Consider the following 16,880-nt stretch of genomic DNA (forward strand, 5'->3'; position numbering starts at 1 on the left):
ATACAAGAGAAAAACATCTTTTACATCCTGCAAAGCTCTACTCATTTTGGAGTCTGTGTTGACCAGCGTCAATCTACTCAACAAAGAACAAGAGATCCTTGTGGTGCTTTGTGGTGCACGGGAGGCTACAGAATCTGGCATGATCCTCTTGGAGGGTGTTTCATGCCATGCTGTCTTGTAATCTTTCTCCGTATCTACTTCCTTTGTTTTGTGCCTCTTTTACAAGCAAACTCTCAACAGGTGTATCCTGCATACAGGGAAAGATCAGGACCCAGACAGCTACCTTCAGACCAAAGGCAACAGCTGCTTGCTGCCTCCTTTCAACAGCAGACCAAAACTCACGGTTCAGTGTCAGCCAATTTCGATTTATTTCTGTAGCGTAAAATGAAATCTGAATCATGAACTCCCACATTCATCCTGCACTGGCACTAGCCCTCTTCCCCCAGGGGCCTGTGTTCATGATAAGCCCTCTCTACATGGAGCCTTTCTGTGCATATCTGTGTGTAGCCTCTCTGGATTGTGTCTCCTTTCTGTCTAGACCATTGAACAAGACTATGGTGATGATCCCAGAAGTTAGAGATCTGTACAAAGATAAGAAAAAGTCCCATTATGCTGTACTGATGCCTGTCAGCCCATTTTAGCACTAACCTGCTAGCAAATGCCTGCCTATTTCCCACAGATCACATAGCTGTGTAGCCACAGAAACAACACTCAGTATGTCTAAAGAAAATCAGAGCTGAAGTGTCTGAGCTGGAATCCCTACCATGCTGCATCATGAGTGAATCCAGTGCAGTGTCACTGACAAGGGGCTGAGGGTAAGTCAGCAAAGAGCCAAGTTCACTGTCACCCCCGTCTTCTCGGCAAAGGTTCGCAGCAGCATGAAAATTAAACTGGGAGTTTTTATTGTGGATCATTGGAACGATTTGGAGTTTTGAGCTACAAGCCTGGCCTTTACCAGGTAATAGCACTGAATCTGTCTCCCTGTCTCTCACTGCATGTGTGTGTAGATGGGGTGGATACATCCCTAGTAGTGTTTGTTAGTGCTGCACCCTATTTAATGTTTCTAAAGTAAGATTAATGTATTTGAGCTTTACAGAAGGACCACTTTAAAATATTCAGGTTTTTTGAATTTGCTGTCTTTGGCTCACGTTTCTTTGGGAAATTCTAGCTCAGCATTGTTACCAAGAAATCTCAGATCCTTCTCTCCCTTTGCCTCTCTCTCACACACGCATGTGGAGTTGGCATCTTACATATGGCCGCTTTAACATTTCTGAATTTCAGGACAGAGTTATTATCTTTATGAACACTTCTCTGAATGCCTGCATTAGGAGTTGCCAACTAAATCGGTTTTGTTCCATCTGCTATGACCATTTTCCAGTACTGCCTGTTTGATTCACCAGCATCCCGCCTTTCCGAATCCATCAGGAGGTCTGCAAACAGCAGGGCAGAGGCTGCAGGTAACAGGAGGAGATGAAGCTCTCCAGACCTGAACAGGGGTTAAGGAAAATGTGGTGGGCAGTTAAAACAGGATGGATACAGCAGGGCTCAAATACTGCTTCTGAGCCTGGAAGGTGCATTTAACAAGACTGTAAACTCCTGCAGAATTGTATCTTGGGATAAATTATAGCTCACCCTCAGCATCACCTTTCTGTGGTACACACTGCCATTATGTGTTGGCAGTTCAGTAGGATACAGAGCTACCAATATGTATTTGACAAACACTCTTATTCATTTTTTTATACTGATGGATACAAAAATGGGGAGAAACGCAATGAAGCAAAGCTGCATATTTTCAGATTACTATAGAATGGCCTAAAATAATGAACAGTTTAAAACCTAAGATAATTTAGAGCACCATATTTTGACATACAAGCTGTTTATGCTGTGATCTGTTTATTCTCTTGTTCATAAGCAAAGTCATTTATGTAAAATCAAACGAGCCATAAACTCATATCTCCATCTACTATTCTTCATCACTAACAGAACAAGAGGTGGGCTGGGATATAGCCTGTCCCATGGAACTGACGGGCCTGTAATTTTAAGCCCTAAATCCTGTAATCAGGTTCAGTAGCACAGCCCTGCCCCTGCAGAAAGCCTCTCTGGTCTGCTAGCAGCAATCCAAGAGGTACTGAGATCCTGGAGGATCTGAAGATTTAATGAAACTGAATAAAATTTGGTTTCTGAATAAAAGTTCATTCTATGCTTATAGTTGGACAATGTAAAAGAAGGCACAGGGAAAATCGTACATTAGGCTTGTGATTTCATTAAAGTCAGTGGAGTCATTCCAAATTAATAATGACATAAAAGCAATCTGAACTTGGCCTTTGAGGTTATATTCTATTAGTTTGCTAATACTGTGTAAATTCTATATTTGAGAGGTATCCTGTGGTCATATTGGCCCTTCTTTTTTAAAGGAAAGGTGTGCTTAGAATACACTGATACAGCTTAGGCCATTATTTTATAACTTGTTTTTAAATCAAGACAGATTTTAGGAGCCATGTCTATGGACAACATCAAGCAAGAGAAAGAGAAGTGGTGAAAAGAAATTTGGTTTCAAGTTGCCAATCGATAAATAGTTCCAGTTAAAGAACTATGCTGAAAATACAGCAAAGAGAAAAAAAATCGCCATAAAAATCACATATACAGTTAGAAAAGCTACTGTACTAGAAATACTAGTTCCTCCTTACGGATTGTGAGTACCAACTATTAAGAGTCAATACTGTCAGCCATTTGGCATGTTTGTTGGCCTAACATGTTTATATAGCATGTCTAGGCTAGGCATAATTTCACTGCTTTCATAAAGCGCAGCTTGGGTTTAATGAAAGAAAATGACAGCATTATGATGACAGCAGTAGCAATCTGAAAAGTTGCAGAAGCAAGATACTCACTGGGTTGCATATAGGAATACCTTACTATGTGTTGTCCCACTCTGAACCTAAAATGGCTGTTTTGCAGGGGATGTTGTTGCCTGGTGACCAAAAGTGCATCTCCTAGGCCACAGAAGGATGTGAACATTCAGAAATTGATTTGTTCCTGTTGCTCTTGAGGAGACCATACCCATAAAATAGATTAAGCCAGCACATAATCACCTATGCATTCTCCTTAAGCAGGCATGCTTAAACTTGGTGTCGAAGATAGGCCTGCGATTCTGAGCTCCTTACCAACCAGGCAAGGGAAAAACAGAATAATACCTCATGTGCTACTGCCCACAGAATATGAAAGTAGACCAAGCCTCAGCTACTGTGAGGCTCCAAGACACCCCTGCTTCAATTAAGTCTGTGTTGTACATCTAGCCTGTTCCGGTGCAACCTCCCAGTTGCTATCAAGCTCTCTTTCTTTCATTAGAATCAAGTAGTTAATTAGCCCCAGCCTGTCCTCTCTCCTTCTCTCTTTCCCTTTAACGCAGCAGTAATGATGTCTAATTACCAGCAGCAGTGGATTACAGCACCATCAGGAGCAAATCTCTCTGGCTGACAGCAAAGCTGAGCAGCAAATCTTAAAGCTTCAAGGAGAGAATAATTCCTAATGAAGCATTTGAATATTTGCTTATTTTTGACCAGCTTGTGAGTATAGAGTCCAACTTGTAATTTCATCCATCCTGTTACTGCAGAGGGAGCGCTCATGCTGCCAGCAGTGATTAATTTTAAATTGGAATTACTTTTACCTGTGGTGAGATCAAGTGATGGACAAGAAGAGGGAGAGGATGAGGGGGAGATTCACAGTTTGGGGATCTGTTACTGTTTGTGGCTCTCTCTGTGGACTCGACAAGCTCAAAGGTATGGGATAACAACAAGAGATTTAAAAAACAAAACCAAACCAACAATCAACCAACAAACAAAACAGTGGGGATGTTTCTAAATGGTCATAAATTAATAAACTCTTAAATAATTAGCAAGAATTAAAGAAACAAGTGAATGGGCTTTTAAGGCTTACCAACAATTACTGTCTGATGAAAATCCAATCTTTCCCTCTCTAACTTATCATTCCTGGCTGGGTAAAATCCCAGGCCTCTTGAAGTCAATAGGAGCTTTGCCACTGGCCTTCTCCAGGCAAAGGACTGCATCCCTGTTCTCTCAAATGGGCTGTTTCTGAGCCTTCACTAACTGGCAGGCACTGCCCCTGCCCTGGCAATAGCTCATGCAAACCATTGTACACCCTATGGGTGTACTTATTCTTCTGCCTTTTATGATGGAATGGTGACCCCAGATTCATGGGTTTAGGAGGGGGCCAGCATTTGTTTCTCAGAGCTGACTGTTGTATGAGAGTGCTGAGTATCACCTTTTCACATTTACGCTGGACAGCAAATTCATGTTGTTAGTGGGAGGAAATGTTACCTGTGTGCAAGAGCTTTTCTGAAAGGGTTTATGTGTCGTTGTTCAAATAATGCACACATATTCAGGAACTGCACACAGCTAGGTCATGCTAACTTTCCTTTCTTGATTTTATTTGATTTATCCTAATAAAATCAGGATGCCTGCTTTGTTGCTTAAGCTACCTAAAGACAGTTACTTCCACATGAATATAAATACACGTATAGGGACATACAGAGACATTCACAATTGAAGGTGTGATTCCCCCAAATGAACAAAGGTAAGGCCAGCAAGGTGCTCGACCTCTGACTGAAATGTCTGAAGGGAGGGGGGAAAAAAAAAAAAAAAAAAAAAAAAGAGAAGAATTTTGATTATCTGAAAATAAAATAGAAGAGGGGATGCAAGGCGGGACTGGAGGCTTTCATGGCCTGGAAAAGGTGAGAGAAAACAGACAAGCTGATCATCATGGAGTCTTGTGTTTCAGAGGCCCAGAACAGCACCTAGTTTTTAAATTCCATCATGTAAAATACAGTTTATTCTTTTTATTTAGTAGCATAGTCAATGTAAATTTTAAAAATACTCATTTTGTTACAGTATTGAACTTGCAATGAAGGGCATAGTCTCAGGAATAGATGATCTTGCCTACTGGCTCTCCAAAATTATTATTTCAGTAAGCAGAAGAGCTATTTAAAAATACCAACCTCATTGGAGACTTCTGCTTTAGACAACCTTTTTGTTATAAATTGCATCTACAGTACCCTCTGGGGTCAGAGATTAGCAATCAGTCATCTAATGGTAGAACAGAGATCTGCCAAATAACCTGAATCTATAGGCAGACAAAAAATGCTTTGGTGAATGAAAACCATAGAGAGGGACAAACTCCGTCCAAAGCTTCTCTTTCACTTTCAATCTTCCTATTTGTCAGCTTCTTTAAAATTAATTTCCCACCTGTGCCTCCTCGCAGCCGTGACGGCACTGATGACAAGGGGGGCAAATACAAGCCGGCCCCTGGGAATGCCCAGGTTTATGACTTCAGCGAGGCAGAGAGAGGCAGATTTCCCCGGCAGCCTACGTCACAACCCAGCCCAGAATACTTTCCAAGAAGCCCCTTTTGCTGCACCACCGAGCGATCCTCCCGTTAGGTCAGAACGAGCTGCCACTCCGTAATAAAAAATAAAAGATAGGGATGAAAAATAAGAGAGAATATTCCTCATCCAAGCTCAATGCCCGGGAAGGAATATTCTTAATTGCCGGGTTTCCTTTCTGAGCTCCCCCTCCCCACCCGCCCCGCGCACAGACAAAAGAGGCTTAGCTTGCATGACCCAGAGCACAAGAAGTAAGAATAATGATACATGAAAAGAGTTCAATAGGCGAAACCTACTTGCAGCCAACAGTCCCCATCTTCTTACACAGGCAACGGGTCTGCCGCTGCTGCCGGCACCCGGCTGAACAGCTCCTCGGCTGTCAGCCCCGCGGCCGGCTCGGCAGCTCCGGCGCCTGCCGGAGGATGCCACGCTACCCTTAACATTGAGTTTTAAACCTTAAGGGCTGCGAGACTCCGTACGACCTCCGCGAGAGTCACCCAACCCACCCTCCCTCCGGTCCTGCGGAACCCTTTCTCCCTTTGTTGAGCATCCTTCTCCTTCCGCCCCCCCCCTTCCCCCCAATCCGCCGCCGGTACTCTATCGCAGCCGGCTCTTGGCAGCCAGGCAGGCACGGTCGCGGCGGCTCAAGGGCTGCGGGCTAACAGTAAAGAAAAATGGGGAGAAAAAGAAGAAATATACTGATATCCCAAGGAAACACACACACACACACACCCCCAAAAAAAAAAATCGCCGCCCTGTGCCGAGCTTGGCTCCGCGCCAGGCAGGCTACCCCCGGGCGCTCCCGACCGGCCCCGCCGGCGGCGAGGGACTGCTGCCTGGGGCGGCGGGGCCCGGCACAATGGCCGGAGCGGCGGCAGCGGGACAATAGCCCACCCCAAACCCGGCGCGGCTGCCCGAGGGGGACGGGAGGAGGACGGGGAGGACGAGGAGGAGAACGACACGGCCCCGGCTGGGTGTGTTGTGCGCACGATCGCTTTAAATAAAAGGGCCCCACAAAGAGCCCGGCGGTGTATAATGTGACAGGCAAACGCAACATGGTGATGATGACTTGGGGGAAGAGGGAGGAAGGAGCCAACTGTGGCGGCGGCTCCCCCCATGCCTCTCGCTCCCGGAGCGGGCTGCAGCGGCCGACATAGAACAAGGAAGACAATTCTCTACTAACCGTGGTTTTGACTGGCACGTACAGCACTTGCTTCCCTCCTCCAGCACCACCACTGACCTCGTCCGAGTTGCCGAGCTGGAAGCCTTTAGATTTGACCCAGAATTTGAATTTGGCATTATCCGTGGAGCTCGACTCGGAGCCGTTCAGGAGCTGGACGATCCGGTCGTATTTTTTACGGGTCACCGTCTTGGTTTTTCCTGAGTCCCCGTAAGTCCTGAGACACCAGTCTTGAAACTGGCGGTACATGTCCCGGTCGCTGCTCTCCATAATCTCCTAGTACACACACGCACACATGCACACGCCGGGGCGCACACACTCTCACACACGGACGGACACACGGACACACACAGGCGCGCACACGCCGCCCGCTGCGGGCCGGGGTGCGGGGTGCAGGATGATGCGGGATGCGGGGCCGGGCCGCCCCGCCGCACTTTGCACCTGTTCACCCAGCGCTCATGAAAAATGCATCCACCTCCGAGCCCGAGTGAGGGAGGTCCCGGTGCAGGCAGATCCCAGCGGATTTTTTGTTGTTGTTGTGGTGGTGGTTGGGGGGGGGGGGGGGGGGAACGACCGGGGGGGGATGGGTGAGGGGGGGCAGCAATCAATTCAATAGTGTAGCAATGTTCTCCTTCATTATTATTATGATTATGATTATTTTCACAGGAGGCAAACGGGGTCTGGTGGAGGCTCCTCTTATCCTTCCACTGTACGCGATCAGTCTCTAATAATTGTGCAAGGCAGGACTATCCCACTGGCTCCAGCAGCGTCTTACCCGGAGAGGGTTCGGGTGGATAAATAATTAAAATCCTATCCCTCGGCTTAACGAAGAGCCAAAAAAAAAAAAAAGAAGGAAAATACCGACTAGTATCCGTCTTTTCTGTACATCAGCTGCACCCGGATTCACCCTGGATAGTGCAGGTGGAGGAGGGGGGGGAAAGAAGAAGAAAAAAGAGCCCACCCTCCTCCGCCCCAGCTGCCTTCTGGAAAGGCTCTTTCTGTCTCTGTCCTGGCGGGCTGTGCCTCTCCCTGGGGCCGCCTGGTCGCGCAGGATGGAGGAACCACTGAAGGGCAAGCTGGGCTCTCTGCTTCCCCTTTATTCCAGGGCTGGGCGGCTTGGCTTTAGATATCCCCGCTCCGGGCATGAAGGTACTGGAAAGAAAGAAAGTTCTTACCTGCTATTTTCTAAGCTTAATACATCCGATCCGCGTTTTAAATACATAATTTAAAATTAAAAATAATAAGAATTTACAAAAAATAAAAATCAATGGTCTGTGAGCATTTCACTTCCTCACATTGAGTCCCACCGTGAATTTTCAGATGCCCTTGTAAGAATTTTCCTCTATTTATTTACGTGGCAATCCCAGCAGATGGAGGGGAGAAAAAGAAAAAGGAAAATATAAAAGCCAGACCAGAGATACACGAGGAGCTAGACTCGGATATTGGACCAGAGGAGGGAAAGATCAGTCCCAGGAGGATGTTGGTAGAGGAAAGGAGGCGGCTCTCGGTTCCTCTGCCAGTGTAATGATGGTGCTCACACATGTAGGACTCCTCGGGCATCCGCGGGGTATCCTTTGGTCTCTGGGCTAAACTGGCTACAAGGCATTCAAGTAAGTTTGCGTGCGGATGCTGAGCAAAGCCCCCTTTTATAAAGGGGGGAGCAGAAGAAGATAAAATAAAGCAGTCTGGATTTCCCCCCTCCCTTTGCCACAGTTCCAGTTCACGCCGGAGATTTCCGAGCTCTCCTCCGCCGCACCGAGCAGGACACCCCCTCCGTGGGGGGAAGGCTCCGCCGCGGCTCTTCCTCTCGTCGCCTCTTCGCGGCCGCGCCCGCCCGCGCCTCCGCCATCCAGCGCCCGGCTCAGCGCCCCCGCCCGCAGCCGGCACCTCTGCGGCTGGGGCACGTGTCCGACCCGGGCCCGACCGGCGGTGGCCGCCGCTCCGCTCGGCTCCGCTCGGCTGCGCCGCTCCCCGCGCTGCGCTGCGCTGCGCTCCGCGGCGGGCTGGCGGCGGCGCACCGGGCCGGGCCCAGCGCCGCTCCGCGCCCCCCCCGCGCCCTGATTGGCCGCCGGGACAAAAGTTTCTGTGGCGACGGCGGCGCTGCGCGGTGACGGGCAGCGCTGTCCCATGTCGGGATGGCGCGCGCGGCGCACCCGCCTCCGCGGGAGCGGAGGGGCGCGGAGCCAGCCGCGGGGAAGGGGGGGGAAGAGGCAAGGGCAGCGTTTCCATGGCGATGGCTCCGGGCGCAGCCCCCCCCCTCCCGTGAGCAGACGGAGCGAGCGGATCAGCTGACACATCATTAGCTTAGGACCTAATTATTGCTTATTGGAGCAAGAAACGCGCTCAGGGCTGCGGCAGGGGGATCGCGGCCTTCGTGCCCCACGGCGGACTTTCTCCCCTCACGCCGGTCCGGTTGCCCATCCCGCGGACCGGGGGAGGAGAGGCGGCCCCGCGCAGTTTGCGCCGCACCGGCCGGTGGGGACACGTGGCCGCCGCCGGGCCGGGCTTCCCTTTGGAAACGGAGAACGAAGCTGCCTCCCCGCGGCCCGGGCCCCGCTCGGCAGAGCGGAGGGGCCGCACTCCCCTAGGGCACCCGCTGCTCCCATCCCCAGAGCATCTCCGGTCGCCTTCGGGACCCTCCGCGCAGTCCGGCTCCTCGGCGCGCAGCCGCGCGTTAGAGCCCCGCGGGAAGGCGGGGGCTCGGCGGCCGGAGCGGAAGCATCATCGCACCGCGGGCTGCGGCGGGCACACCGCGGGCTGCGGCGGGCACACCGCGGGCTGCGGCGGGCACACCGCGGGCTGCGGCGGGCACCGCGCCGTGGCTCCTCGCAGCAAACGGCCGACTCCGGGCTCGGTCAGCGTTTGTGCCGCAGCTGCGTGGAGGGGGAGGCCGAAACGGAAGGGCATCCCGGCACATGCCCGTTTGTCGTCAGAGGCCCTGAAAGGAAAGGGGCCATGGGGTGCCCCAGGCGTTCCCTCGGTGTCCTCTGCAGAAATGCTGCCTGTGCCTGGGTTTCCAGACACTTGGGGCTTGGAAGGACTTCGTGCAAAGGCAGCGGTGGATTTTTCCTGCCCAGGCTTGGGCAGTGAGGAGTACCCTCCACTTTCACCCCACAGGAAAAGGCTCCCATGGGCTTGCAGTTGCCAGCAAAACTGTTAACGCTGAGCCAGGATTTCTAATGCAAAAAGTGAAGGTGCTAAGAGGGCCAGGAGCAGGTCTTCCTCCTGCACCACAGCCAGACCATGATGGGCCAGCCCCATGCATGGGCACCTCAACACAGTCTCCATCTTCCCTCCATACCCAAGCTGCAGGCGCTGTCACCTCTCCTCTCCTTTCTTTTCCTTTCTCCTCCCAGTCCTGTGTTTGCTTTTCTGCTTTCTGTCTAGAAACACAGCTGCAGACACAGGCAAAGCCGGGAGAAGGCTGTTGTTTAAAAGCAGCGCGCTGAGGGGATGTTTGTGTTGCCAAACCTTTCCTGGCATCTGTAAAATCTGAGAGGACAAGCTGGCACAATGGGTGGAGAAAAGCAGGACTTAAGAGATAACCCAAGGAGGCCTGAGAGGTTTTGTTGGCCGCAGGGCCCGTAAATTATCTTGGCAGCCCCATTTTAGTGTTAGAGGAGCGCGGGACTCCCGTCCATCACAGGATCCGAAGGAGAGGCGGTAACAAAGGAACTGCTGTGCAGAAGGGGAGCGAGGGGAACCTCACTGGACCCTCACCCAGCAGGCTGTATGAGATGTAACACTGCTTTAATGTGCCGTTATATCTACATTTAGAAAAAGGGTCGTAACACAGATTGGGCTGTGCTGCCAAACAAGCCTGTCAGATAATTGTTCTCAAACCCAGCTCCTGCTGAGGGTCTCGGTAACTTCCGTATCACACTGATACTATGCTGTGCCTGAATCCAAACTAAGCTCTCGAAGCAAGGGGGGAAAGGAAGATGTGAGGTAGCCAGGGGTGGTGATCCAGGCAGTTAGGGCATAGATAAGTGAAATGCTTGAAATAAGTAGGAGTGCTTTAGTATTATCAGAACATCATTCCATAGCTGGGAGTACTGCTTTGGATCTTGCAAAGAGCCGTATGCCTTCTCAGCAGAGACGAATTCCTAAATTCAGTCAAGTTTGGACCATGCCTTAAAACCCCCCAGAAATATTCATTATGTTTTCAAACTGTTTGATGACAGGAGAGAGAGAAAAAAAAAACGGATGAAAACCAACTGTGGTGTGGAGTGGGGGTGGAGAGCAGGAACCAACATAATATCTAACTCAACTGGCTTTGTTTCATTGTTTTACAGTTAGGGGTTTTGATTCACATTGGTGGAAGGTATGGACACTTTACTACTGCTTCCATTAATCCCTTGGCCAGAAGTCTTAGAAGCATCCCGGAACCCCGCTTTGCCAGGCAGTAAACCAGCACAAGATGCAGAAAATATGCTTATCATAAAAAAATGGTGATCTAAATAAGGTCAATTGCATGGCCCATGACTTCTTTGTACTGACATACATTGTGGAATATATTTGCATAACCTATACTTATTACATTGCCTGTAGCAATTTCAGCAGAATTGACGTGGTGAGTTTAGAATGCAGATTTTTAGTCTCCAGTTTTCAAATCACCTGAGATTTAAATCATCTGAGACTATGAAATTGTCCTTTATATTTAAATAAAGAAAATTACGTGAGCTTGGGTTCACCGCTCTGGTTTTTGGTATCAGAATTAACAGGGTTTAATAACACAGGATCTCCTTGGAGGGAAAAGGGCCTGCACAGACCCTCCTCCTGTCAAGACTTCTAGTGACACCTCATTGCTCAGCTGAACTGGTGGAACTCCCTTAGCATCCTTGGGAAGAGGAGCTATGCCGGTCCTTTGACGCCATGGGCTGAGGCTCTTCTGCATTCTGCAGAACTTGTTTGCCTTCATCAGAAAATGAAAGATTCTGTCCTCTGGTCTGGAGACAGCCTTCCTACAGCAACTCTGTGCTTCGCTGGATTGTTTGCTCTGCAGCCAGCCCGAAACAATACAACACCAACAGATGTGTGAACTTTTCCATTCAGTTGTAATGAAGTGTTAGTTGCAAAACAGAGTTTTGGCGATTTTAAATTGCCTCATGTGCATCAGGCTGTGAAAGAGGTTTAAAATAAATCATGAATAAGTTATAAATATTGTATTTTTGGAATTATGTGCCCTAACAAGTCCATTGGCAACAGAAAGTGGTGTCTCAGGCAAAATCATAGAATCATAGAATAGTTTGGGTTGGAAGAGACCTGAATGATCATCCAGTTCCAAGCCCCTGCCGTGGGCAGGGACACCTTCCACTAGACCAGATTGCTCAAAGTCCCATCTGTCCTGGCCTTGAACTCTTCCATGGATGGGGCAGCCACAGCTTCTCTGGGCAACCTGTGCCAGCGCCTCACCACCCTCACAGGGAAGAATTTTTTCCTAATGTCTATTGTCTCCCCCCTTTCAGTTTAAAGCCATTCCCTCTTGTCCTGTCACTACAGGCCCTTGTAAAAAGCCCCTCTCCAGCTTTCTTGTATGCCCCCTTTAGGTACTGGAAGGCTGCTATAAGTCTCCCCTAAGCCTTCTCCGGGCTGAAGAAGCCCAACTGTCTTCCATTAAAGTTACCAATGTTTCTAGATGAAATTGCAGTGTTGTGGTGATGTAGCACTGAGCCCGTAGAAAAAGCTGAGAAGACACAGTCAAGTTTTTAAACTCACTGGAAAAAAGAGAGAGGGCTTTTGGCTGAAATCTCTGATTCATTTTGGCTGAACCTCTGCCAAAGAGGAGTATTTAGAAAACATGCACCACATTTCAGCACAGTGCTTGAATCAGAGGTATTGGATGGTTAAGGGTAGCCTTTGAAGGTAAGAGTTTTCAGTCTTTTGGTGTTTTTTGTTCACCAGCATAGTTAAAAATTATTTTGACACTTCTAACTTGTCCATGTCCATGAGTTGTGATGGAAAGTGCGCTTTATGTGCAGACAGGAAATCATCATTGCTGAACTCAGAGAAGATGCGCTGAGGAATAAAGAAACCGCAACTCCAAATGGCTTACTTTAAACTCTGTATCTACTAGCACTTTTCGTCTCTTCTGTAGAGAATTTCAGTGGAAGTCTCTTATCACGTCCTTTACAGCCCAGTGATGGCAGCACCAATGAACATTGCCAGCCTTAATGCCTGTGGAGGCCAAAGTCAGTGTTCACACACTGCATGAGCTTGTCTGCACTGTGCTCCTTAGGTCTTGGGTATGTGACAAAATCACCTGAGCAGTTGGATAATCAGCACCTGTTATATTTGGGGAGGTAGGAATCTGCTGTGACACAGCTTCCGGGAGGAGGAAATAGTCACTGTTACACCTACCAACATTTCTGGCAAAGGACCACTCTAGGAAGTTGTTCTTAATGATCACTCCAAGGTGTTTGCTGCTTAGAAGATCTTAGAAGAAACTAGAGCAGTGAATACTTGATAGTACTGAAGTATGAAAACTGCAAGCAAATGAATGCCTCCTGGGTTTTGATTTATCTACTGAGTGAGCTCTCATGAAGCAAAGCCTAAACTATTAATTATTGTTTAATATAAATGTTTCCTACATATTCTCTATTGTTTATGATTCCAATTTTTTCTCAATACGTTTCGATCAGTTACTGCTGGGTTTGGAAAAGTAAGAGGGGGTAGACCAAGGCAATGACTCAGAGATGGATTAGAAAAGCATACTAGATTTCTAAATCTTGTGGGGAAAAGAGCCTGTGATGTTCTTCTAGAAACAGGAGAATGGTGCTGTGATTCTGGTTAGGATCTTTCCACATAGAGTGATGTTGATGATGCTGATGAGAATAATATTGGGATATATTCCATCTTTGCCTTCTGACAGTCTTGTTTGGAGACATTTTGGAATCTGTTACGGAAAATACTTAAACTCACTTTCCCTTCCTGCAGTTAGAAAAATTCAGATTCTGCTTCATTCTACAGAGCTGCTCTGCTTTAAGTCACAGTTCTGCAAAACATAACTTCACATATTTCTTTTACTGCATGCTTTATTACTGAGAATATTTGCATAAAACTAAGGTCTTTGTTTAAAAAGTTCCTGCTTCTTATTCATCACAGCTCATTGGGTTGGAAGCAGTTATGGTACCCTCTACAGAAGGCTCTGCTCCCTTCAGAGCAAGAAAATATAAGCAGGAATAGACAGACTTTTGAGAATCTGAGTACTTATTTTCATTCAAGTGTCCTCATTTCCTTAGTAATGAAGAACGGAAAAGATATCTGACATACAGTGGAAAAAAAGAATGTTTCAAATGTGTTAAGGTTTGTATATGGGCATCGAATGTTTTTTAATGTTATAATGATGCCTTACATTCAACTTTGCTTGCTTTTATCCTAACAGAGAGGTGTGCACAAAGGATTTCTGGTTTTCACATCAGATGTTTTATTCCGTCTACAGGTAAAGTATCTTTCTTAGCTAGAGCAACTCTAATATAAACTAGCTACTGGGATATCACCCAGTGCGTTGTCTAAACCAAGCCAAGACTAATAAGGCAGCACTGAAAATGCTAGCAGCCTATCTCTGTTAGTGTTCTTAATGTTACTGCCATCAAGGAAGATGTGATAATCTTGTGAAATCTGGAAATTTTTCCAGAAAGTGCCTGGTACAGCTCTATAGCCATCATGTCAGGCACTAATAGACAAAGCCAACAGTGGAGAGGAGTGCGGTTAAGCTGCTGGCACTGTCCTTCTTACAACAGGGGAAAACTGTGGAGGAAGAAGAAGAGGATTATTCAATCTGAAATGCATGTCAAAATGCATCATTAATCTCTCCCTGGCATAACATACCACTGAAATTTTACCTTTGCATCTGATGTAAAATCTAAATTTTACTTTTGCATCAGCAGCATGGGGTCCTCCTAGCACCTCATGACATTAAAGAGATTTGCTAGCTAAGGACCAAAACAGAAGAAATGAGCGTCACCTCTGATTGCAAGTATTATTTGCTTCACTATTTCATGGGTTTCAGCTCCTTAACCTCCTTGACCTTGCTTCACAGGTGAAATTTACTCAAAGTACTTCCCAAATTTTTTGCCACTGTGGTTTTACTACAAGCTAGCCATGATCTTTTAATGTAAACATCGTGCACATGTTGTGGTTGTATGTGTAGGATCCCAGAATAGTCATTAAGAAAGAGCCCTTTCAGAAGCTGTCATTACAGGTAGCGTTTGACTTGGTAACATTCGTTTGCCATTTCAATGTCCTGAATTAAGTTATCATCAAAACACTCAGTCAGGGTCATTGGCATCAAATTTAAGCATCAGAACAGTATAAATAGTATCTGCCGTTATGGGACTTTTCCCTGCTCCCCAAATGCAGCTTATCTATTGCATACTTCTAATGCTGGTCTGTGTTCCTGTTAAATGACTGAATAAGTTTTACTCAGTATAACCCCACTCCACACCATAGCAACAAAAGAAAGATCATCAATTCCAAAAAGTGAACACAATCAACCAAACCAATTAAATAAAAAGAATTCTCGGAACAACTGTGGGTTTATAAACAGAAATGGGGTGCAGAGCTGCGTGAATTTACAGTTGTAAAATTGGTTCAGACATGAGAGGCTGTTTGGGTTTGGTTTGCAGGGTTCTTCTGGCTGGTTCAGATGTTTGGTTTGTTGGTCTGCTATTCTCTGTGTGCTCTGCCTGACCGAGTTATCCCTCACCCCTCAGGAGTGAGGAGAGAACCCCTGACTAAGGAAGGTTCCTGCTAGCTGTATGGCGCGGGACACTGCTACAAATCAATTAAGTAGAGAATTTCCAAGCATGTGTAGAAAATGACCAGCATGGGGAGCTGGAAATAGGTGCCATTGTGTCCTGCAGGTCTCCCGGCTTAGCAATACAGGGCTGAGGAGGACTTCACAGATCCCACCTACTCTAAGTAATCAAGTTTACAAAACACATATTCCATATTTCCCCCATGCTCTAGGGCTCTCCCAACCCTTTATGTCAATCTGGAAATGGGCAGAAAGAGACAAAAATCTGCAATAGTTTGCAACAACAGGAAAACAGCGGTGACACACTGATTTCTAACCGGCTGTGTCCTGCCGCAAGCAGTGCAGCAAGGAGGCACTAAGTGTGAAAGATAGCAGCACTCAGGAATTAAACAAGGAATGAGTGCAGGACTGCCCCTCCGTGCTCTGTCTCTGGAAATCTGCCAGAATCACAGTGCTTAACTATACCAAGACCTTGCAAGTTATTTGCTGCTAGAAGCAGGTTTATTTAGACCTCAGTATGCCTGTGTGTTTCCTTAATTCCATATTCCTGTTACTCAGAACAAAAGCCACAATCAAAGTCCTATGACAGTGAAGCTTTAGATGGAAGTAGACATCATCATGGCCACTCTGCCTTCTGGTACAGCCCCTCACTCTGAGCTGGGATACAGAAAGAAAGGTAAAGATGGAGCATGAGGCAGCAAAAATTCCTGTTTTGTTTCAGGAGTGGCATTTCTCCATCTGCTGTCCCCAGCCATTTAATGACCACTCTCTGGTATATAAAGTAATGCAAAAAAATGGCTGTAACAAAAATTATCCTGGTGCCTTAACTTCTGGATGCTTACAAGTCTTCAAGGTACCTCTGAAGCTTGTCCATTGCTGCTAAAAACTGAAGGATTCACACGAATCAGCATATTCTCCCTTTGATTTCCCTCTTCCCCCCAAAAAAAGACCATCTGAAGAAAACATCCCATTGGGTAATGCTTCAAGGCTCAATATTGACAGTGGTATGCCTGAAATGTGAAGGATAGAGTGAATATTTGTATTTATGACCACTAGCCTAAAGAGAACAATGCTGCCTTAGCAAAGTCCTCACTCTGTTTAACACATACTGAATTTTGCAGCGTTAAGCTCTATATATCTTCATTTATTTCCAACTGAACCTTGCATAATGGTTCTTATGAAAGAAAGTAAAACTGGAGCTCCTTGTACTTCCCACAGCCATGTTTTTGAACCAAAGGTGTACTTTGTTTTCTGAAATAGCTATCTCCATTCAAACAAATATGTGATAAAAAATGTGTTCATGTGTGAAAAAGCCATATGTAGTGTTGAGATTCTGGCCAACTTGTTGTGCAGATACTACATGCTAGAGAAATAATGACTCAGTAGGGGAATTTTACTAATCATGTAATGCACTCACCTTCATAAGCAACACCTTGCCTTCACTACTCTTAGTCCTGCTAGAGACTGGAGAGGCAGAGATGGGCATGGCCATAGGCAGGGCAGCTTAGGTAGCTATCCTGCTGTTTCTGCTGTGTTTTGGGCTTTGT

At 47.0% G+C, this 16,880-nt stretch overlaps 1 protein-coding gene across 5 annotated transcripts in view; it reads right to left on the reverse strand.

Moving 5' to 3' along the window:
• The window catches only part of NOL4 (nucleolar protein 4), a gene marked incomplete at both ends in the record, with an annotated part of 200,612 nt that extends 193,767 nt beyond the window's left edge, over nucleotides 1–6,845 (reverse strand). For 3 of the 5 annotated variants that reach the window (XM_080611785.1, XM_080611784.1, XM_080611783.1), the window contains one exon: nucleotides 6,579–6,824. In XM_080611785.1, the coding sequence (XP_080467911.1) occupies nucleotides 6,579–6,824 (246 nt within the window). Of the gene's footprint in view, nucleotides 1–6,578 lie in introns of all 5 variants that reach the window. The other 2 variants (XM_080611782.1, XM_080611781.1) reach the window with 1 other exon arrangement.
• Between the last annotated feature and the right edge of the window lie 10,035 nt (nucleotides 6,846–16,880).

Source organism: Psittacula echo (assembly GCF_963264785.1).
Source record: "Psittacula echo genome assembly, chromosome: 2".
Lineage (NCBI taxonomy): Eukaryota > Metazoa > Chordata > Aves > Psittaciformes > Psittacidae > Psittacula > Psittacula echo.